At 35.0% G+C, this 23,690-nt stretch overlaps 1 protein-coding gene across 1 annotated transcript in view; it reads left to right on the forward strand.

Moving 5' to 3' along the window:
• The window catches only part of LOC120625866 (mucin-2-like), an 89,735-nt gene that overhangs the window by 62,885 nt on the left and 3,160 nt on the right, over positions 1-23,690 (forward strand). Inside the window, exons 3-4 of the mRNA XM_039893116.1 lie at positions 22,398-22,464; positions 23,097-23,164. Coding sequence (XP_039749050.1) covers positions 22,398-22,464; positions 23,097-23,164 — 135 coding nt within the window. The remainder of the gene's footprint in view (positions 1-22,397; positions 22,465-23,096; positions 23,165-23,690) is intronic.

Below are 23,690 nucleotides of genomic sequence, written 5' to 3' on the forward strand. Positions count from 1 at the left end.
TGTCAAATTGCGCCGCTTAAACAAGCTACATCCGCAACATACAAAGTACTTTATTATTAAAATACATAACATAGGTATAATTTTTTTTATTAAAATTGATGGAAAAGGCAACGGAACTTAGTGATTTAATCATGGGAAGTTACAAACGTTGAAACCTTTGTTTCTAAGTTTCAAATAGCAATACTAAACGCCCACTCCACTTTCGGGGACTTCGACTCCACTTTCGGGGGCAGAGCTCGAATCCTAGCACGCACCTTTAACTTTTCTAAGTTATGTGTGTTTTAACCGTTTTACCGTTTTAAGCAATTAAAATATCAATTGCTTCAACGGTGAAGGAAAATATCGTGAGGAAACTCGAGGGTCGCTTTACGCTAAACTATAAAATGGAATATGTGGACAGATACACGGCCTTCTCCTGGTATAATTACTTATACGTTAATAGATGAGATAAAAAATATGGCAATATGGTGTTCTGCAACTGTCTTTATAAGTAATTAGCTTGATAACAAAGAATAGAAAGGAAATCCTGGATTATTTTCTATGAATATTAATACAACGCCATGTTAGTATTTATAACTGTTTTATTTATTACGTTTGCTACCCTAACATGAACCAATAGCACATTGAGTGTAGCAGTTACACTACAAGATCAATTGTGAATAGCAGAGTGAATAAAAATTCAACAGTTTTAAAAAAAATATTTTAAATGGCAAAGTATTTTGAAAATATCTTAATTTACTTGTTTATTTCTTACTTTTGTAATAAATAAATTATTTATAAATTTTCTGACGATTGCGACATTCTATTATATTCAGTGACAAGGTTATATTGACATGTGCTAATCTAACCTTAAATTTTCTACTCTAAATTATTCTATTAAACAAATGTAAATATTTATAAAATGTGAAAGTGGTATTAATGAATTTTAAATAGAATATAAATGAAATAGTGACTATGAAATGAAATGGGGGAGTCCCAGAAACATTTTATTCTTTCATAAATAATAATAAAAGTTTTACTTCAATCGCGAGTAAAGGTTACTTTACGCACACACTTTTTTTCTTACATGTCTTGTATGTTAACAGTCTTCTACTGTTTCTAATGTTTCTTTATATTATTGAAGAACGTCTAAATTTCATATTGCATGCATATTGCATGCAGCCTATAAGTGAGGTATACAATGTATAATTTATAATATGACCACAGTTAAGTATGTTAACAGTCTTCTACTGTTTCTAATGTTTCTTTATATTATTGAAGAACGTCTAAATTTCATATTGCATGCATATTGCATGCAGCCTATAAGTGAGGTATACAATGTATAATTTATAATATGACCACAGTTAAGTATGTTAACAGTCTTCTACTGTTTCTAATGTTTCTTTATATTATTGAAGAACGTCTAAATTTCATATTGCATGCATATTGCATGCAGCCTATAAGTGAGGTATACAATGTATAATTTATAATATGACCATGTTTATAATAGATTTAAGGCATTGTATATAACGTTGGCTTCCTTTTATATAAATAAATAAATCTTTCAAATCGGTACTTTAGGGATCGTACTTAAAATATCAACAATACATATCTATTTTTATTTTATTGGTTTTATTAAAACATTCTTTACGATAAAAGTAATGAGTCGATTGTTTACTTTATAAGACAGGTTAGGAGAAATAGAGTTAAAACTATAACTGGTATTGGTTATACCCATGATCAGTGCTGTTTAGAAGATAGCCAAAAGAAATACTGTTACCAAATTTTTCAATTGATCCTAGATTTCATATTATTGTCACAAAGACAAAGTTACATATCGGACATTAATTTGTAATGGACGGTTTACTAATATTAAAAATAGGGTGTGTTGACCATTATCAGCACTAAGTGTAAGCATTTAGAATTCTCGCTGCTTTCTATTTCTTTTTATATGGGCTATATTTTGTAGCTGTGTATAACTGTGACAAATCAACCAATCAAATTGCTGCTAGGAAGACAAAAAAAACATAGCCTACAATTGCGTTTTAGTAAAGCTTGTCAATGTGACTAGAAGTTCGGCCACCATTGCCTCTTCTTTAGTTTGGCGTACAAAATCACCATTAAAAAAATTGGTTAAATAAATTTAAAAAACAAGACAAAACAAAAAAATAAACCAAAATGGATATTTTCTATTTGTATATAACTTTAAGTTAGATAATGAAAAATCAAAACTATGATACAGTAGTGAACATCGAAACTATTTAATTTAACGACATTTTTGACTGAAAAAATATCCATAATTGCTTTGAGAATAGCATACCCATCCTATAAAAGTCATTTTGTTACTTTGTCCAATAGGGCAGGGCTAGTTATAAACAATAAATCGGAAGGACCATGTAAGAAGATAATTCAAGCAAAGGTAAAAATGAAAACGATTAGTTTACAAGCGGCCACCAAACAAAAGGTCATGGGAATATTGATATGCCGGTGTAACTGTGAACATCACTCCGAAGAATGACAATATAACTTTTAATTACTAAGTACATTGAATTTATGAACGTAATTATTATCTATGTAGAGGTCAATTCATGATGGCGCATGATGAGCAAATCACGAACGATGTAACTAATGAGGGGAGAGTGCAGACAGCCGTCAAGTTTGGCATGATATGTACAGATGTACAGATAAAAATGGAAGGTACTATTTAAATTTGGGCAACTCCAGTTTTTCATTAAGAAACTTAAGATGAAATAAGTTGCTTATATCTTTATCTATATAAAATCTTTATTCCTTCAACATTTCGTTAAAACCCCACACTGAAAGCCGATGGGCTAACAGCTATATAAAAAAAAGTTGTGATAGTTACACCATTTATAACTCAAGAACTAACTAGACCAATTTTGATGATATTAGATTTTTTGGATTTCTCTTAGACCGGAATAGGATAATAAGTAATAAAATATAACATTCATAAAAAAAATTCGCGGCACGAAGTTCGCCGGGACAGTTAGTATACGATAAAACACGTACCCGATACCCCCCTTTTTCGATCTGCTCTTAAATACAGTAGTGATGATAGGCTGTGCTACGGAGGTCAAACGTCTACAAATCCTAAAGAATCGTACCGATTTTTCCTTTGCGATTCTAAAGTACTTCTAAACCGTCTGACTTCATTTTGTTATTGAATTTTATAAACGTAGCCTCACAGAAGTACAAGTAAGTGGCTTAGAATTTCGTACGCATGTCAAAATTTAATAGCCACCCGTCTACTCCACTTGATTTTCCTTGGTGATTTAAGCTAAATTATGGCTTAGCTATCTAATACACGGTCATTATCTTGCATAATATAATTTTAATCCTTGCAGCTGTTGTAAGGCGGTTGAATAACTAAACGTCAGAGTTTACTTAGTGTTGCAACTAGTGCCGTTACAACGTTTAAATTGTCGCCGTGGGTACTGTGCGTGCGGTTCAGGGGATTCAGTAACACACCCACGCACACACAAAATGACTCAAAACACACTAGCGCATATATAGTATAGAAGGAGTAGTAAAAAATGGGAAACACGTTTTTCCTAATTCCATGTGAATGTGTGTGATGGGGTATTATTGGTAAGAGGATAAAAGTTTATAGAAAAATATTTATTTTTCACTTTATGTATTGTATTTTGGCTCTAAATTACTATTAGCTTTCTCTGTAGCTTGCTAAAGCAAAACCACCTTGGTGGTTCACCACCCGTAATTATTGAAAAACGAAGCTAAACATATTGTTTTATCTATTGTATTTCCGACCTCGATAAATTCACACTATAGGTTCTAAATTACTAACAGGTACATGTTATAAATATTACAACATGAATACAAAATATTCAGCTAAAGTGCGCCCAATTGATCCGTGGATTTCACGTAAAGAAACAAATGTCAGGTCGTTCGCTTAGTGAAGGGGTAAACAACATTTTGGTCTTCCGTAAAAATTAAAATAAATTTAAATTTAACTCTTCTGTAAAAGAATTAAAAGAAAATAATATGGGGTTTGCCTCTAAAATAGTAAAATAACCTTACTTACGATAAAATGTTCACGTCCTGTGTTTGTTGTATGTGTACATTCGGTACGCGGATAGATTGGCCGCACGTTAATTAATGATGCAAAAAAAACATATCGCAAGTGAAAACCCCAAATGCGATTTATTATTCATAAAATTTGTGCGTACATATTTCAAAGAAACTAGTTTAAAACCATAATGTAAGTGAAGACGCTAAGACCAGAATTGGAGAGTTCAATGCGTATGAAAAACCTAATCAATTACATATAAGTAATCTGACCGCATAACACGATGTTACGTACACTTCAATACAGAGTTAACTTAACCAATATTGGTACATAATCACTTCTCAAGAAATATAAGTTCAGAAACTATTCAATTATTTATAAGTTAGAATACCAGTTAATTAATAACATCTAGGGTAATCGATCTACGTCTTATAACACACAATTTATTTATAGTAGCTTTTAATAAAAATTACTTAAATGTTTTTAGGGTTCCGTAAAACAGGACCCGGACGGAAAGCGGGGTCCTAGGTCTAGGTCCGGAAAGGACCTAAGTCTGTACATAGTCTCTCTGTCTGTCACCAGGCTGTATCTCAAGAACCTCATTAGACAGTTGAAGTTTTCAGAGATGTTGCATTTCTGTTGTCGCTATAACAATAATGTCCGTGGCTCCCATACAACAGAAGTGTTTTTATTGCTCGTTTTTGCTGGATATTGATAACAGAATCAGGTAGACGTTTGAAATATTCACAGAATATTTACTTTTAATTATTTTAATATATTCACTTTAAAATTCAAATTATATGTATGTATTTGTGATTTTTTTGCTGTTTTTATACATGGTACGAAAACCTTCGTGCGCAAATCTGACTCGCACTTGGCCAGTATATTTTTCTTTTAAGATAACTTAAATAAAAGTTTATTTGTGACATTTACAAATTAAAGAAGCATGAAGAACAAGCGTTATTTGAATGTCGGCTAGACACACCCAGGTCAAGTCGACGCGCTACATTTGAAATAGATGATCTTCTGCTAATACATTACATAACTAAAATACGCATGAGAACTTTTCTGACGAAATGATTAAATCGTAAATGCCAATTGGACTGCTTTATTTAAGCTTGCAATATAGTAACAGCAATCGTGTATGAAGTAATAATAAATTCGGCAATTTTTTATATATTTTCGCTTTTTGGTTGTTAACGTATACAGTTTGTCATACCTACGAGTTACCTATGAAATGTATTGATGAATAAAACTAATAATAATCTATGAAGGCCTATCTTAGCCCTTCACAGATTATTTTAAGTTTGTAACGCAGTGATTGTATACTCATTTGTTTGAAATAAGTGGTATTAGGCTGGCAGTCGACCGCGGCGTTAACGATGCGGCGTCTTTTGACTAACTTTAGTGTTTTGTAAAATTTATTTCATCTCCAATTAGGAAATGAATACATCCTTACTACGTAGTGTCCTCCCTGGCACAGTGGTGAGCGTTGAGGTCTGTTAAGTGGGAAGTCTCGGGTTGGATTCCTGGCGGGTGCATTTTGTAAATTTATAATTGCTGATTTTTTGTGATCCGTGTAGAAACCAAAAGGGTTTAATATAACTGTCATACCGCAAGTGAATCCGCTACCATTTTAGACTGCATCTTCACTTACCATCAAGTAAGATTTCAGTCAAAGAATAATAAAAAAAAGCAAAGTAAAGAATATTTTTCGATATTGCGTCCTATATTACGAGTTCACAAAATTCACACTCTTTAGGAGCTTAGAAATTTAAGAGGTATAAGCGGAAGCTATTATCTATATAAGTGTTCAAAATTAAACTTGTGTTGAACATAATTTGTCGCTGCGAGTAGGCGTCTTTTTATATGCTAATTTAAATACCAACAAAGTGACGGATACAGCAATCAAAGTAATTATTCCATTAAAGGCTCATTCATAGCGTGAGTAAACAATAAAAATTTCTAAGAATGACGCAGGAAACGTCGCGGAATTCAACGGAGGCGGCAAGCTGGCTCACTACACAGACATTTAGCGTAAGGTCATACTAGCGACATATCTTTCGACAAGAAATTGCGAACACTATTGTTTGGAAAACCATAAAATTAATTCACACACACACGACCTTGTGCCGTCGCAACAAAAATAAGATTTAAAAAACCAAACCCATTGTCAACCAACTAACAAAAAAGGATGGGGGCCAACTAAAAAGTAAGAAAAAAATATTTTCTACAACATTTTGAAGTCGTAGCGACTTCAAAATGCGAGTAAAATGTAAAACTGATTACACATACCCTTTTATATAGTAGTAATGTGTTTACGACATTTTACTTGGCACTGACTAAAAAATGTTGTAGAAAATATCTAAGTCTTACTTAAATTACTACTTTATTTAACTGTTCTATTTGTATCATCAGCAATCCAGGGTTACCTAGAGTGGCTAAATGAATAATTGTTAAGCTGTTTTTGGTTTTAAAACTACATAACTTATTTTAATATAGAATCTATTTCTTTAGAGATTGTGCGTCTTGGGTCCCCCAGAAAAGGAGAACGCAGCCCTCGCTAAAACTACTACTTTTACTAACTAAAGGTGCGGGCACCGCTTCTACTCGATAATTTGATAATATCGTTCGTACACCACGTTTTTGCTGGTTGGGCCACGTAGGTTGTACAGCATGCATCATCATACAATATTACTGCCACAGATTACTACATATAATTATAATATTATGTAGGAAGAAATACATATACTAGACCTTATCTTTTAACTCCTTGAAATGCTTTTAATCTCTAAAAAGTTGATTGAAACCAACCATAGTATAACTTTGAAAACTTAAAAAAAAATTAAAGCTTAAATTAAGAGTATTTTTTCAATAAGAATAAAACAAATTTTCGTAATTTATATAGTTGCTGTCTTCATTCTCTTAAAAATATACGATCAATTAAAATCACTTGTCATATAGGGCATAAAAATGTAAAAGGCGATCAAAATGGGTCATTCTAATCTTAACGTATAAAATAGTAATATAAAATTACGATTCCGTAGTTTGAAATATATTCTAACAATATTTGTAAAGTTGGTACACCACTTACAAATTGGTAAGAAAGAATTGCGCACTCGAATAGCTTATCTGTGGAAATGAATGTAAGAGAATTAAAGGTGTCTTCAGTAATTATAGTTTTTATGATATTGAATACTCGTTTTACTTCGATTTCATAATAGTTTAGATTAGAACTGAGCACTCTTGAGATATTGTATCCAATTAGGTTTTTCGCGAATAATTCGTTTCTCCGTCAAATTTTCTAACAAAAAATCAATGAGCTCATTATCAAAAAGCCATTTCAATAAATTCACAGTGCGTTTCAATAAATTGCATTTAAAATGGAGACATAATTTCATTAATGAATGCCGAGTCAAAGTCTTACGCCATCCTTGTAATGTGACCTTCCACCGCATTTCACGTCGTGTCATCCAGGATGCAAACTATTTCACTCGAGGGGCAACAACCTCGGTGACAAAGTCGGCTAGACAGATAATCAACTCTAATTATAACTTCATATAAAGACCATAAGAAAGCATTTGCCACATCTGACGCTTCCTAAGGCCCCGATCACACTGACGTTAAGCGAGCGTTGGCGTTTCTACAACGTATGCGTAGCAACAACGTCGCCTTGACGCGACGTCAACGTCGTCGTGAGTCTCTATTGGCAATTCAACGTTGCGTTTACTGATAAGAAGTAAAATCACGCCGTCTTGCACTGTAATTAAATTCAGATACATTACTTTTAATCAAATATTCACTTTTTGTTGTAACCGATTGGACCATGCAGGAATTTTCCAAAATTGACGATGATTATTTATCAACAGTAGCGTAGGTATCTCTGCTGGAATCTGGTTGGACGCCTGAAATCGCAGTATGTGTGTAGCTGTGTCGTTGCGGTCAGCGGATGCGCAACGTAATCGTCGCGAAAATGCTGCGCATATGATAGGTACCCTATGGAAGTTTATATCGCACTACTTCTTAGATAGATTATTTATCAATGAATGCGTACTTTACAAAAGTGGTTAAGACGAACACTCTGTATGTGATTTAAGAAACTCTAAACATAAACAAAAATGACAAAGCCACTATTTGCCAATCATATCACTATCTGCAACAAAGCGTTTTAAATTATAAATTTAAATAGGCAAAAAAGAAAGAAAATTATTATAATCACACTTTGTGCAAGCGGAGAAATCTAGATTTCTCCTTATTATAAATTCGATCACTCTTGTATTATATTTCGATCATATAAATCGTTTTGTATTCGACTGAATTACTACCGCGTGCAGTATACGAAACTAGTATAGATTTCGTTACACAAATTCGTCTGAAGCTTTAACTAAAGTAGCAGAGCTTTTAAATTATATTAACGTTTTATAAACAACAACATGGCACCCAAAAGCGCCGCTTCTCACTTTTGGAAGACCCGATGTATAGTATTTATAAGATTTGGGTTTTTTTCACACGGACCCTGTTGCTAGGAACAATAAATAATAATATCGATTCCAGTTAAGTGCGTATTCCATCTAAGGTTCAATAAATTAAATAGTTGGTAGGTCGTAATACATGATTGTATCCTGTTTATTTACGCACAGATGATGCGTAGTGTGCGCCATGCCCAATCACGTCCACCCTAATTTAGTAGGAATATTACAGACATTGTGACAGCATTGTCGTGACATTTTACGGAGACACTGCACCTTGAACAGTGAACGTTTCAACTTCTCCAAGGAAGTCTATCGAACTACGTTAGTTTTTATTTGCATTCCTCGCGTGTGGTTTCGCATTATTTTTTACACCGCATATCTAAAGGTTGCTTATTTTAATTAACTCAGTGCATATAACGTTTTATTAAACTCGGAACAGGATATTGGAATCAAGAGTTGCCAATGTTTTAACCCCATTACGGCAAAACAAAGAGATGGTAATGTATAATTAACAGAATAGTAAAGGGTGTGGACACAATAATAAAAATCTATTTATTGATGTTCTATTTATCATCGAATGCATAAGTACAATTAAACGATTGAAAAAAAACCACTTCGCTGTAGTGCATGAATAATAAAAGTATATCTAAAACTATAGTATAGTATTATTCTAGCCAAACATCGTATAATAAAATAAACTATTTCTTAAAAATATACCCAATGAATCTCAGAAACTGAATGGCTTAATCCAAATGGCTTAAGACGCAGTCCTATACCGATACATAAAATATCGTCACTTTTACAGACAGAAAGTTTCCAAATCTTGCTCGCACACTCAAAAACACACACACACACACGCCGTTTTTGTCTTTTTGCATTTAAGCAAACCTGGAGGAGAGCGTTAACACAGTTTTTTTAACTAAGACACTTGTTGTATCTACAACGGATTCTTTTAACTAAGGGACGGTCCCTTAGATTAAAAGAATCCGTTGTAAATGACACAGAATAAACACAATTATTATATTTTTTTAGAAATACGTATTATTAAATTGTACTACTATATATACCAGAGATATGTTAGTCCCCATCACATCATCTCACTGATGGACTTTCATTATTCTTCGGCTAATAACTGTATATTCGGACTAGTGGCTAAGCAAGTTTGACTACAATCACAAGGCTCTATCTAGGTTTGATCCCTGGATCGAGCCAAATATTACAAGGTACAAGGTATTGAATTTTCAGCTAAGAAAATTTTAATACCAGTCTGCAACTTTAGGTTCACGAGGCTTATCACCTCCGCCTTAGGTTGGTGATGTAGGAAAGCTATTTGTAGTAGATGATTTCTTACCATTAGGTGGCTACCGGATTGGTCCGTCAATTATTAGTATTAAAACAAATAGTTGAGTGAGCTAGGTGAAGGTGGGAAGCTGTAATTGATAAGAATTATCAACGCGTGAATCGAGAATGGAATTATGCGCATAAACGGTAGTTCTGTCTCTCTTTATTCGCTCCCTCATGACTGAGGATCGTGATCACTGGTATGGCGAGTAATCTTGTCATATAAGATCTCTCTCCATCGGGTCCTGTCTTTGGCCATTTGTATTGCGTTATAGAAGGTACGGGCACCAGTTTCTCTTAGTTGATCTGACCACCGGGTTGGAGATCTGCCACGGGGACGTTTGCCTTCTACATTTCCAACCACTATCAACTTTTCAATGCTCTCGTTTCCGCGGCGTGTGATATGTCCAAAATAACTAATGCTGAAGGCAAATGGTAGAAAGACGTGTTTTAATTTTGAGTTGTGAAAGAATTGATACATTTGTGCGCTTGAAAAATCACCAAACGGTAGTTAAAGTCAAAGTCAAAGTCAAAAATATCTTTATTCAAGTAGGCCCACAGGTGGCACTTTTGATGCGTACATAAGAATTACACGGTAGTGAGATGATGGCGATAACCACATTCGTAAACTTAAAACTAAAGCTACGAGGGTTCCAAACGCGTCCCGGTCTAAGAAGAAGCCCACAACAAACTTAGCCGGGTGTTTTTTTTTTTTTTTTTGTTATCGCCATCTCACAATGTCATTTTAAATTATTAGAAGAGCAACCTGGTTAGAGCAATAATTTACACCCAAGCTTTTTTATCGTTGACGTAGTCCTTTATACTATAATAGGACTTTTCTATAAGCTTACGTTTAATACAAACTTTGAACTTTTTAAGAGACATCTCCAAGATGTCAATTGGTAGTTTATTGTAAAATTGTATGCAATTTCCTTTAAACGAATTATGAATTTTATGTAACCTAGTATATTGCACTGTAAGTTTATTCTTACTTCTAATGTTTAAATTATTGCAGTCACATTTTTTCTTAAATTTAGAAATGTTTTTATGGACGTACATTAAATTTTCAAATATGTACTGACTATACACTGTCATTATTTTAAAATCTTTAAATTTATCTCTCAATGACTCTCTCGGACCCATTTTGTAGATAGAACGAACAGCCCTCTTCTGCAGCACGAAAATAGTGCTAATATCAGCAGCATTACCCCAAAGTAAAATTCCATATGACATAATGCTGTGAAAGTAACTAAAATATACCAGTCTAGCAGTTTCTACGTCGGTCATATGGCGTATCTTCTTTACCGCATAGGCAGCAGAACTAAGCCTGTTCGATAAATTATTTACATGAGGGCCCCATTGAAGTTTAGAATCTAACGTTATTCCTAGAAAAACTGTCGTATCCTCCAGTTTCAGTTCCTCATTATTAAGTAGTACAGTGGTTTTCACGTGTTTAACATTAGGTAAAGTGAATTTTATACACTTGGTTTTTTTTCCGTTAAGAACCAAATTATTAGCTTCAAACCACTGTACCACTTTAGCGAGAGAGTTGTTTACGTCGTCAAAAGCTAGTTCACGTCGATTTATTTTAAAAGTCAGTGATGTATCATCGGCAAACAGAACTATCCCGTGTTTATCCTTGGCAAGGTAAGGAAGGTCATTAATGTAAATAAGGAACAGAAATGGTCCTAATATAGACCCCTGTGGGACACCTATTTTCATAACTGATCCATTAGACCGTTTTCCATTCACGTCGACTTTCTGAATTCTATCGCGTAGATAGTTACTCATTAAGTCTAGAGCTACACCCTGAATTCCATAGTGGTGTAGTTTCCTAACTAACGTTTCGTGTTGAACACAATGAAACGCCTTAGATAAGTCACAGAACACACCAAGTGCATCACGTGACTCCTCCCAGGCTTCAAATATGTTTTGTATTAGCTCAACACCTGCGTCGATTGTTGAGCGACCCCGTGTGAAACCAAATTGCTTAATATGAAGTAAATTATACTTATGAAAATGGTAAAGTAATTGATTTAAAATGAGTTTTTCAAAGATTTTACTGAAAGTGGGTAGTACGGATACTGGTCTAAAGTTAGTGGGGTCAGAAGTACTACCCGATTTAAACAATGGAACTATTTTACTAAGTTTCATTAAGTCAGGAAACACACCACAATCTATACAATTATTAAATATTAAGGCTAAGTCGGGTGCAACAATATCAATTAATGATTTGACAACGTTTACGGAAATGCCCCACAAGATCATTTGTTTTTTTATTAATTAATAATTTAAAGGCTTTAATAACGTCAGAGCCACTAACATGCGTGAATTTAAAAGAATGGTTACACTCAGGCACATTTTCCTTTAATGGAGAGAGAGCCATATCTGGTGAAGAGTTTAATGATTCTGTTGTGGAGACGGGAATGTTGGTAAAGAAGGTTTCAAAAGCAGTAGCCACCTCGAAATCTGTTGTTAAGGCTTTATTATCTACATTAAGTTTAAAGTTAATATTTCGTGGTGTTACTCTTCCCGTCTCCTCATTCATTATGTTCCAAGTAGTTTTGATTGCATTGCTGCTATTTTTAATTTTATTTTTGATGTATCGCGTCTTTTCTAAGTGGCAAGCGCGTTTAAAATTCTTGGAAAAACAGACATGCCTTATATGGCAGCGATATCATTTGGCACGCGCGCAGGTCAGTGTTATTAACGTAATTGTGTTTCGCGTAGGCGACCCCATTGTTCTAGGTATAACGTAAATAAGCTTAAACACTGCCAAAATCATTGTTGCTGCCACACCTACCTAACTATAATTTATTACCGCCAATGTATTTACTTGTAGAACTATAAGTACTCCCCTCGGTTCTCGGTGCAAATGTAGCCCATATACATATGCTATAATACATATAGCATATGTATTAGCTGGTTTGAGGTTATAACTATGTAATACAAGAACCAGCATCAACACCGGCTCAGTAGTTTCGGGGAAATATTAAAAAAATAAACAAGCTGACTTAGCCATTATCAGTAATAAATGTGACAGTATAATAAATGTGAAAGTGTGTTTGTTTATTCACGTCCTAACTAAGCAACCAATTAACTTGATTCTTTGCATTGAGTTACTCTTAGATGAAAGGACGGAGAGTAACGATTGTTATATTAAAGATATAAAAAGATTTGGGAATCACATGTGTTTGTAAAAAACCGTAATAAACGCGAACGACGAACGTGGGCATTATATAATATATTACTTATGAGTTATTATTAGCACCAGTCCTAGCTCCTAAACCGCTTTGTGCGCAACGCTACCAGGTTCCCCTGGTTCGTGCGAACGGTCTACACAGAGATCTTTAACTCCCCATTATCGCTCATTATTTCGATAAACTCTCGAAAATTTACTTCGAAATTTACCCGACAACCCAACCTTCTCATAGTTGTAGCTTCTTTTTACTCAACCAACCGTAGAGCCACTCTCAAAAAGAGGAGGCCTTAACTTTAACCTTCACGACCCTGACGATCAGATTACTACTGGCAATTTTCCCTATCAGGACACACAATAAAACTCTACATACCTTCTCCGTCGGCCAAGACGAAGACCCCGACTTCTGGCGTCATCCGGACGTAGGCTGACACCACGGCCTCGGAGGCGTGCGGACTAATCACCATCCGAAACCCCGTCACTCCAAACGTCGCCTGAGCCGAGGTTCGGCCTCACATGAGGAGAACTCAGGCCGACTATCCCTTTGCTTCTTCGAGCCCTTGGGTTCCTCCTCCTAGGCAAGCCAACAAGCCCACGTTACGCTATTAAATCATAAGGGTCAAAAAGATACGATACAAAAAACAGACCAGGCCTTTTTAGCAATTTCCCGTGTTTCACGAATCTATCTTTTTAACTACGGATTATGTCTGGACCACAGATAATTATCTTAATATCAATGCCTGAATGTGAGATCCACAGAGTAGGTACTTTTTATATGAGATCTTAATATCTATCGCATGATCAGTTTGGTATGGTGTTATAAAGCCATTATTATCTCATTGAAAGTATCAAGTTGAAATGAGATCAAATTCGTGACTGACTTTCAATAATCGTATTATTACTAACCCTTCCGGTTTGACGCCTACAATTCAATTAACAACTCCCTCGTGTATATTCTATGGGTCTCCATGCACAGGGCAATCCGTCGCCTCGCAATCGGTCGCAAGCGACGACGGTTGCTCGTATATATATCTACTCGTATATACCTAAATGAAATGCAATTTCAGAATCAAAAGGCAGTCTGGCCCGTTTTGAGCTGCAAACATACTCGTGTAAGTCGTTCAAACACTACCGGGTTCTGGCGTAAGCTACGGGCCAAAGTTATTCGCATGAGCTACTAGTTAGTGTACATGTTATTTGAACAAATTACTGGTGCAAGTAACATACACATGCTATAGTTTTAGCGTTAGTTACTGAGTTATTCGACTCGCCCGAGCTTCTGTGATGCGTCCCGCTGCAAACAAGTAGCGATTCATCGCATGTATGTAGAAAGCGATGGATGGCTGGCTGCGATTTGCGTGCAATTGGTCGACGACCGTAAATACGACCCTTAACTAGATAGAGGCTTTTGTAATAACTACGACATCATAAGCAAAGAACATTAATAAGTAATTTTTTCTATACAATAATATATATAAAGAATCTCATTGATATTATTAATAAAGGTACTAAACTGTAAATATATATATACTCCATTTAGGCCTCAAGACGCATTCCACGGATACTAGGATCTCCTATGCTCTCAGAATGAGCACGGTTTTCCGTTGTCCACCATTGGCCAAGTACGGATTAATTGACTTTAAACGCGCTTGAGAACGATATTGAGAACGAGTCATATTCAATTGCTTAAATTTATAACGTATATAACTCCGAAAAGTTGAGGGTTCGTGCCGGGGATCAAACTCGTGTCCCCGAAAAGAAGCCGATGCCGTAACCTGCTGTCACCGCTTATAGTTATGAATATACACCTACACAAGTAACCTAATTCCTTTTATTTTATATCTAGACATTGCCAACATACACTGATTTATTAAGGTCTTTAAGTCTTAAACTGACGTGATGGTTATATAACGTTATCGTCTTCCTACTTAAACTATAATTCGCATATTATGCTAATGCCAATGCTCTTAATCATATTGATGCTGTTAGGGTTTTGTTGTGTATTTTTATTTCACGAGTCTAGCGGAACTTCCGCTAGACTCGTGAAATAAAAATACACAGCGAAACAGCGTGTCAAAACTTTCCTTTTCTATCTCGTGTATTTACTATAATAATTTATTCTGGGTTTATTTTACTTGCTTTGCTTATATCTTTATTACATTTTAAAAACATTTTAATTTTAATAAGCGGCGATAGCGGGCGATGCTTCGGCTTAACTATCGGGGAGATAAGTTGAATCTCCGGTACTTACGCACTTCTTACTTTTCAAAGTACTAATACTCTACAACTTAAACTTATTTTATTTAGTAGGTGCAGATTATTACGAACTTTAACAATGCCATTTAAAACCATAATATGCTTGAGTAAATAATTTATTTATTAAACATAATTAGCGCGGGTGAAACCAATCGGATTTGCTGATATAAAATAATAACTAGCGGACCCGCGCGATTTCGTCCGCGAATGAGTCGACTTAGAAAAATATTCGTATGTCCAATATAAATGAATTCCAGCTAGATCGATTTATCGCCCCCTGTATACTAAATTTCATGACAATCGTTGGAGCCGATTCCGAGATACCAATTATATATATACAAGAATTGCTCGTTTAAAGATATAAGATATATATACCTAATATCTATATATCTAATACAATGTCCGTTACAATGTTTAACTGTCGCAGATTTTACCAAATAAATTTGTTATGTTTATGGTACGAATATATCTTCAACATCCGCGAAGAAACACACGCTTAATATGTAAGTTCAGCAATAGAAATGTAGTAGGAATATTGCTAATAGTACCTAAGCATTCCGTAAGTTTGACTCATAGTATTTTTTCGGTATAAAAAAATATTAAAAGTTAATAAAACCCCTGCTTTTAATAAAGAGTACATTGTTCTATTAGCCAAGCCCTATTTTAAGGTGGCGGCCATCTTGGATTTGAAAATGCCTTAGTGTTTAGTACTCTACTAGTCAAGCCATTTCATTTGATACTCATATTGTGGGAGTTGTAAAAATATTCAATCCATCCAGGCCACCTTGGAACGATTTTCATAAAACATAGCTAAGAACACTCCCATCCCACATCCGTTTATCCGGGAAATAAGATGTTACAGGAACACAGTCTTACACACACACTCACGCACACACACACACACGCACACATACACACATACTCACACACACACAACGTGTGAATAATGTGTAAGTTCTTCACAAAGCCCAGCGTCGATTACCTACAACATAGTAACATACTGACCGCTTTGCGCTTTCAGCTATACCTACTTACTTGCTGACATAACGGTCTCGTTCACTTGCCCCGTTACTTGATACCTACATAATACGAGACGAGTACACATTGATATAAGTACCTATATACAGTTGGCTGGAGGCTATATACTATGTAACCTTCTGTCGGAAATATTGTTATGATATTTTTGAAAGGGCTATTAGTTAACTTGTTAATTAAATTGAATGTACTACCTACTTGTTTTTGTTTCTAAACTCAATAGCTCAATATAGAACACTCTTACGTCATCATCATCATCATCATCTCAACCAATTGACGTCCACTGCTGGACATAGGTCTTTTGTAGGGAGTTCCACAATGCACGGTCCTGGGCCGCTTGCCTCCAACGGCTCCCAGCTACTCTCCTGATGTCAGCTACTCTCCTGATGTCACTCTTACGTGCACAAACTTTATTTATGAGGGAACATCAGTAACTTTCGGCAGGAAAAAACTATATCAACGTAAAGTTGCTGTTATCTTTTATTAGTATGATTTTCTGAATTAGGTATGTTAGCTATGTATTATTTTAAACAACTGCACACCCAAGAGATATATTTTTACGGTTTTTGTGTATTTACTGCCGTTTAATTTAATAAAACTTCGCATGCACGTATTTTAATAGAAGTCTAGCGTTTGCCAGCTTTCTTCGTACGCGTTTATTACGGTTTCCTACAAAACCCTTTGAAACCGTATTTTTCTTGGGCAAATAGTAAAGCCTATGTTATTCTCTGTCCGTTCAACTAATTCTATGCCAAAAATCCAGTAGATTGGTTTCTTAGTTAGAGCGAAAAGTAAGGACAAACACCCAAACACGGGTTAAGGCTTAAAGGATGACTTCATAAAGTCAGATTTCTTTGAAAAAGCATAATGAAAATCTTTAAAAAGGAAAACAGAAAAAAACGTATCTAATATTGGCATTATACACAATTTTTAAATTAATTTGATAAGGCCAACTCAAGGCTTAATGAATCACGATCGCCAAGCTACTTTACCGGTCAAATACCGGTAGCATCGGCGCGTTATGAGATATAAGTAGTGTCACACTTTAGGCTGGGTCACACATTTGAGTTGTTTAATGAATTGTTTATTATTACTCAAGCAAAGAATTATATTCAACATTTTAATTCGGTGTTAAGTTAAATGTAGAAAATCACTAGATACTCTACTACCTATGTAAAAGCTATTAAATTTTAGTTGTCACCGACTTAAAAATGTTGTAGAAAGTTGTTATTTCTTGCTTTCCGTTTGTTATACGAAGACGGTTCTTAATTGACCAAAAACTTTTTTAACTTTACGAGACGGGAATAGGCAGCATGGGAAAAATCATTAAACTCACCACATCCGAAATTTCTGGCATCAGCTAGAATTAAATTCCTTAAACTTGGCGGTTCGCTTTAGAACAGCCTGGTGTGTCTTAGCTCTTAATTCCTCTCTTATAGCTGTAGAGAAAGGCAGGAGTACGTAAAATATGGACCCAGCATAGCGGGTCGCTGACCTTTGGACGTACAGGTATTAAGGAGATTAAAGTCCCAATTCCAAAAACCACTTTAGGATGACATATCATCTCACGGAGGTTTCGCATTTAGCCTAGTGTCAAATATTCGGCGTTAATGCATACCTACATCTTAACATGTACTTATTTTTATTTAAATATACATACAAAAGTCTGGAAACTTACATGTAAGTTAATGTAATTTATGTATGTTAAATCTGTACTTATATAAAAGAATGAAAGGTGACTGATTGACTGACTGACTGTCTAACTCACTGAGCTACGAACAACTCAAACCTCGGAACGGATTGGGATGACAATTGGCATTGGTACGAATACCTAATCGTTTGAGAAAGGATTATGGAATATTCATCCCCTAAGAGACAAAATAAGAGTTTGAAATTTGTATAGTGATTAAACTTAACGATGTAGTTTTTTAATTGCATAACTAGATCACAAAACATCAAGTTGTCAAGATTATAAAACAAACAAACGTCGATGCATTAGTTTTTTTGTATTGTTTCTAAAGCCGTGATAAAAAGTCATTACTTAATATTAGTCGAGATTATAATTCCGCAAAGAACTACTTTGATTAAGATTTTAGCTAAGCACAGTCTCTCAAGACACTCCACCGGGGTTGTTCGTCCAAAAAAATACTTAAACCTCAGTAATTACGTTTATGCACTTTTACACATAAATGATAAACCTACGTCCGTATACCTACGTACTTTTATCGAATCAAAAATAAAGAACGCGTTCTTATAAATAGTATAGTAGGTCTATATAGCATAAAACAAAGTTGCTTTCCGCGTCTGTTACTTTATCTGGTAACTAATATTAACTAGTATTTTTTCACTCATGTGAAATTAAATTAAAGCAGCCTATCTGCTTTCTTAAGTTAAAAATCAGAATATTTTGCATTTGAGTCGCCGAAAAATAAATTAACGCGGCAGAACTTCATCTATTTTTTCTAATTTTTATCCGTGCGCTGAGCTTAGATCTTTGTTCGCTGCTCTAATTTCACACCCACCAACTGTCCGCCTTATACGGAAACCACGCCTTAGATAAATTATAGGTATAAAGTGGCACAACCATTAATGCAATGCTTTCAAAACCAAATACCACCCTTATTTCATTGTATTTTTACTAACAGGTATATAGCTTGACACTTTTGTATATTTCTGTGACTGTAATATTAATATTATTATTTCTGTTACCACTAACGTACATTATTGATCAAAACTTCGATTTGGGTTGTAGCTACTACAAAAATCTATTGTGTAATAAATCTTTTGTACTCTATGTATGAAGGTACTTACTAAAAAGAAAAAGATGGCTCACACGGAACGCCTGGCAAATTTGAAAGGTCAAACTTGATAAATTTAAGTTAAGCTTATAATTAATAAAAAGAAAAGTAATTATTACGTGCGCCAGTAGGTGTGTTCGGAAGTCATCAACCGCAGCATAAAAATGACCCACTACTGGACACAGAACCATTCTCTCAAAGAGCTCTCTGTATTATTTGAAATTTAGAGCTAAATCTTAGAATCGCCACAGTTTGCCAATGAGAGTTTAACTATACTTAATTATCACATGTTTGTGGTAAAAACGTGGGCGACGGCTTAACATATTCTACGAAGTACGGAGTAGACATCCCCAATTTCCGAACTCCGAGATGGTACAGAAAATTTCTTGATGTGAGAAACCTAACAATTGTCGGCCTGACATAGGCCCTAAATCTTAAAACGATCCTTTATCAAAACATACTAACCACTAGTCCAATGAGGTGTTTAAAAATAGTTTCCATACTTAAATAACTAAACCTAATAAATTTAATAATTTTTTAAGTCGGTTATTTATATTTTGCAAATATTTTGCAATTATATCGGTGTTTATAACTTTAATCAGTTATTATTACACACATAAATTGCAGTTACTCAAATCTTGATAACTCAATCTAATTTACATTAACTACTGCACTCGTAACCTAAGGCGAAACTTTTACTTGCCGATGTATCGATGTTGCATACTTTTTCATACTTTTATTATTTATTTATTCAATACTTAAAAGGAAGCGCTTGAGTGGTGGATGACGATGCAATTTAAAATGGGAACCAAGAAGTATTTTAATAACAAGTATTGTAATACTCGAACGGATTGAAACGGTCATCAGTCCACTGCCGGCCACTTAAGACCTCTCCCGACGAGAGTTTTTGCCCATATTCACCACAGAGAACGCTGCTGCCCATTTCGCTTATATGCCCTTAGACACCTCGTACGACACCCGCGGGAAGAGGAGGGGCCAGTGGCGTGCACTTCATACATGCACAAAAGCACTGCATAGCCTAAAATTTAAATATTGCCCGTATAAAACGAGGATTTTTTTCCATTTACGCAATTTTCCTGCTGTATGCATACAATGGTAAGAAACCCAGTGCACGCCACTGGGATGGGTAGTGACAACTGTATACTGATCAGCTGTCACCACACAGCACTCCATTTGTAATTTTCTACTTGCCTGTAAAAGATTCTTTAAAATCTTATATTAGAACAAATATTTTAAGAAATATTAACAAATGTGCATGCTTGATTTGTTTTTTAGGAATTTTCTAATACCTCGTTTGGTAAATACCACATTCAGGGTGAATATCTGCGCTAGCTTAAATCTGTTTTTTTTTTAATCAGAGTGAGATGTCAAAATTTTATAACTCTATACGACAAAGTTATTATTGTGAACTTGATAATTTATACAAAGGACTGGTTGGTTCATCATTGACCAATGTTTTCCAGAACTGTTCTGTCGCCACTTAATTATTTAAAATGCATATCCGACGTTTAAAATATAAACTTGACTATAAAATCGCACGAATCGAATAGAATTGTTACAAAGTTTATGCACCTACCTATCCAGTTACCCAGTTAAAAAGAAAAAAGAAGTATTGAGTTCACGGCCTACTTCCTCAACTATTAACTTAAAAAAGTAGAGCATTTTAACATCGAAATGTTTAATTGTTTGGTTATGCAATTTGGATGAGGCATATCGGAACAATTCATTGTAGATGGCTAATTGTAAATGTCGAAACTCTATTGTTATTTTCTGATGCGCGTGCGAAAATTCCGAACGAGCCATTGTGAGATTGCTATTATCGCTACCATTATATCGAGCCCTGTTATTAGAATGCGATACGAGTAACCTAAACATTGATTACAACCTTAATCCTTTAGAATTTTTATTAAGTAAATAGGCCGTGGAGCGCTGGGAAAATTGTTTTTTTGGAAACAAATACTGCGTGTATGAATAATATCACTAGATGGTGTATTGTTACTAGATGGTGTTCTTTCGAATCCATGCCAATATTAGTTACTATTCACGTAATCAAATAAAAATAGTTCGGGAAACTCCGTGCCATCTTTTCGTCAGAAATCCCTCAGTGCCTGAAGACGAAAGTCTTCGAACAGTGCGTGTTGCCAGTGATGACCTATGGCTCTGAAACATGGTCGTTAACTATGGGCCTCATAAGAAGGCTTAGAGTCACTCAGCGGGCGATGGAGAGCTATGCTCGGAGTATCTCTACGCGATCGAATCAGAAATGTGGAGATTCGTAGAAGAACCAAAGTTACCGACATAGCTCAACGAGTCGCGAAGTTTAAGTGGCAATGGGCCGGGCACATAGTTCGGAGAAAGGATGGACGTTGGGGTCCCAAGGTGCTGGAATGGCAGCCCCGTACTGGTAAGCGCAGCGTTGGTCGACCCCCAACGAGGTGGACAGACGACATTAAGCGCGTCGCAGGTAGCCGTTGGATCCAAGCGGCTCAGAATCGTGGAACTTGGAACTCCCTACAAAAGACCTATGTCCAGCAGTGGACGTCTATCGGTTGATGTGATGATGATGATGATGAATCAAATAAGCAAACGTAATGTAAGGAACAGGTCGCAGTATAAGGAACGACAGTAGATCAACCGATGGTAACTTAAACTAAAATTTAAGATAGTGTAACGTATTGCACCTGAAAACGATGTTAAGACAATTTAAGATACACATAAGAAATATTTTCGCATAAGAAATATTCGCAACATCCCCTAGCGCCTTCATATGTTGGTCATAATAACCAGGGCCCCTGGGCTCTCTGAGACACGCCTTTTCCTTTGCCTCCCTTTAAGGGGTTTTCCCTAGCTCTGATACCATTTTGTCACATCTCTTGTCCATTTTTAATTCCTATTCCTCATCATATGTCTTGTGCCATTGTCGCTATGGCGTTTTTATATATTCTATTACGTCTTTTACTTTGCTACGTTTTCTGACATAAAATTAATTTGACAGTTAAAACTATTACCCAACCATAGCCCAATGATTCTCCAACCCCGAAAATTAAACTCATGATCCTTAGTTGAGTATGTTAATAATTAACAGTAGCTAGAAAAACTAAACTAAAAAAAAAGTTAGCAAACACTGATATCACAATCACTGCTGGGTCTTTGCTTTTTGTGGACATTTCCACACGTTACGGTTTTTTGTCCCTTCTCTCTTTCGTTATAACAAATTTATATGACCAAGAATAATTATTAAATTTCAGATGCGACGGCAGGCTCGGATTTCAGCCGGCGGCACGCTAGTGGTGCGTTCCGCCTCTGCATTGCAAGGTGAGTACCCTTTAAGTACTAACTTAAACTTAGATTTCATGTCTCTGACAAACACGGTGTTTAGAAATTAGATTTATATGTACCTGTGGTTATACTCGTATTTGTTACACCTGATCTCATAGAAAACGTTGCTCAAATAAAATTTGTAGTTGTTACAATTAGCGAGTTAGGACAGTTGTAAATATTCTAACGCCCAAATAATTAATCAATCTAACCCAAAATCTTTAAATGTGAGGTAAAATTTAGTAGTGCTTTTTTTATCTGTAATGCAGATTAGGAAAAGGATTACACTGCTAAAATCAATCTGGCTTTTGAAGATTCCGAATTAAGTATATTGATTATCTACTTATTTTGGGCATAAGAATTTTTACATAGATAAGGCGTATTGAAAAGCACCTAAAAGTGAACTTAGAATGGCATAATAAGCTTTCCGACCGATTGCTTATGGCGATGGTTACAGTATTCCGTGAATACAGTTCTTGCAAAGTATTTTAAAATAGCTGCACAGTAATATATCTACTGTATAAATATTATTCAAACTGAATTTTTTTCTTTAGTTCATATTTTCACGTTAAAGATTGATTATAGTGCTAATACTTATATAACTTAAATACTTTTCTATTACGTTTCAGTGTGGCTGTGGTTGCTGCTTTTTGTGTTCCAAAATGAATTTCGGATATCGAGGTCCATTCAACCTGGAGTAAGATTATCATTGTTATTTAAGTAATTACAATAAACAGTATTCTTGAAGGAGCAAAAATTCATATTAACGCCTAGGGAATCATTTATTTTTGAATAGAAAGTATTACTTATGTAGTGTTTATTTACGGCTGATATTAAAAATCAATCTAATCCAAAATCTTCAGATTAAAGAGTAAAATTAGTAGAGCTATCCTAATCAACAAGGAATGTTAAGAAAAAGATATTATGAATATATTTAATCTTTGATCTGTGTCGATTCGACTATGATTTTGGATTAGGTTGATTAATTATTAATTTCGGGCTACATCTTTGCTACATACATTCTCTAGATACATACTCTGCTATAGATTGTTATTATTTATTTTAACTATAATATTACGCTGTGCACTTCGTACTACTTTAAAAATGTTAAATGCTCCTTTGGATTTCTCATAGAAACCTTATATTCTTTATGGACAAACCAATGATTAAACCGCTCGATTGATTATAAAGCTTTTCAAAAACATTTGATTGATTAAGAATAT

Source organism: Pararge aegeria, chromosome 8, assembly GCF_905163445.1.
Source record: "Pararge aegeria chromosome 8, ilParAegt1.1, whole genome shotgun sequence".
Lineage (NCBI taxonomy): Eukaryota > Metazoa > Arthropoda > Insecta > Lepidoptera > Nymphalidae > Pararge > Pararge aegeria.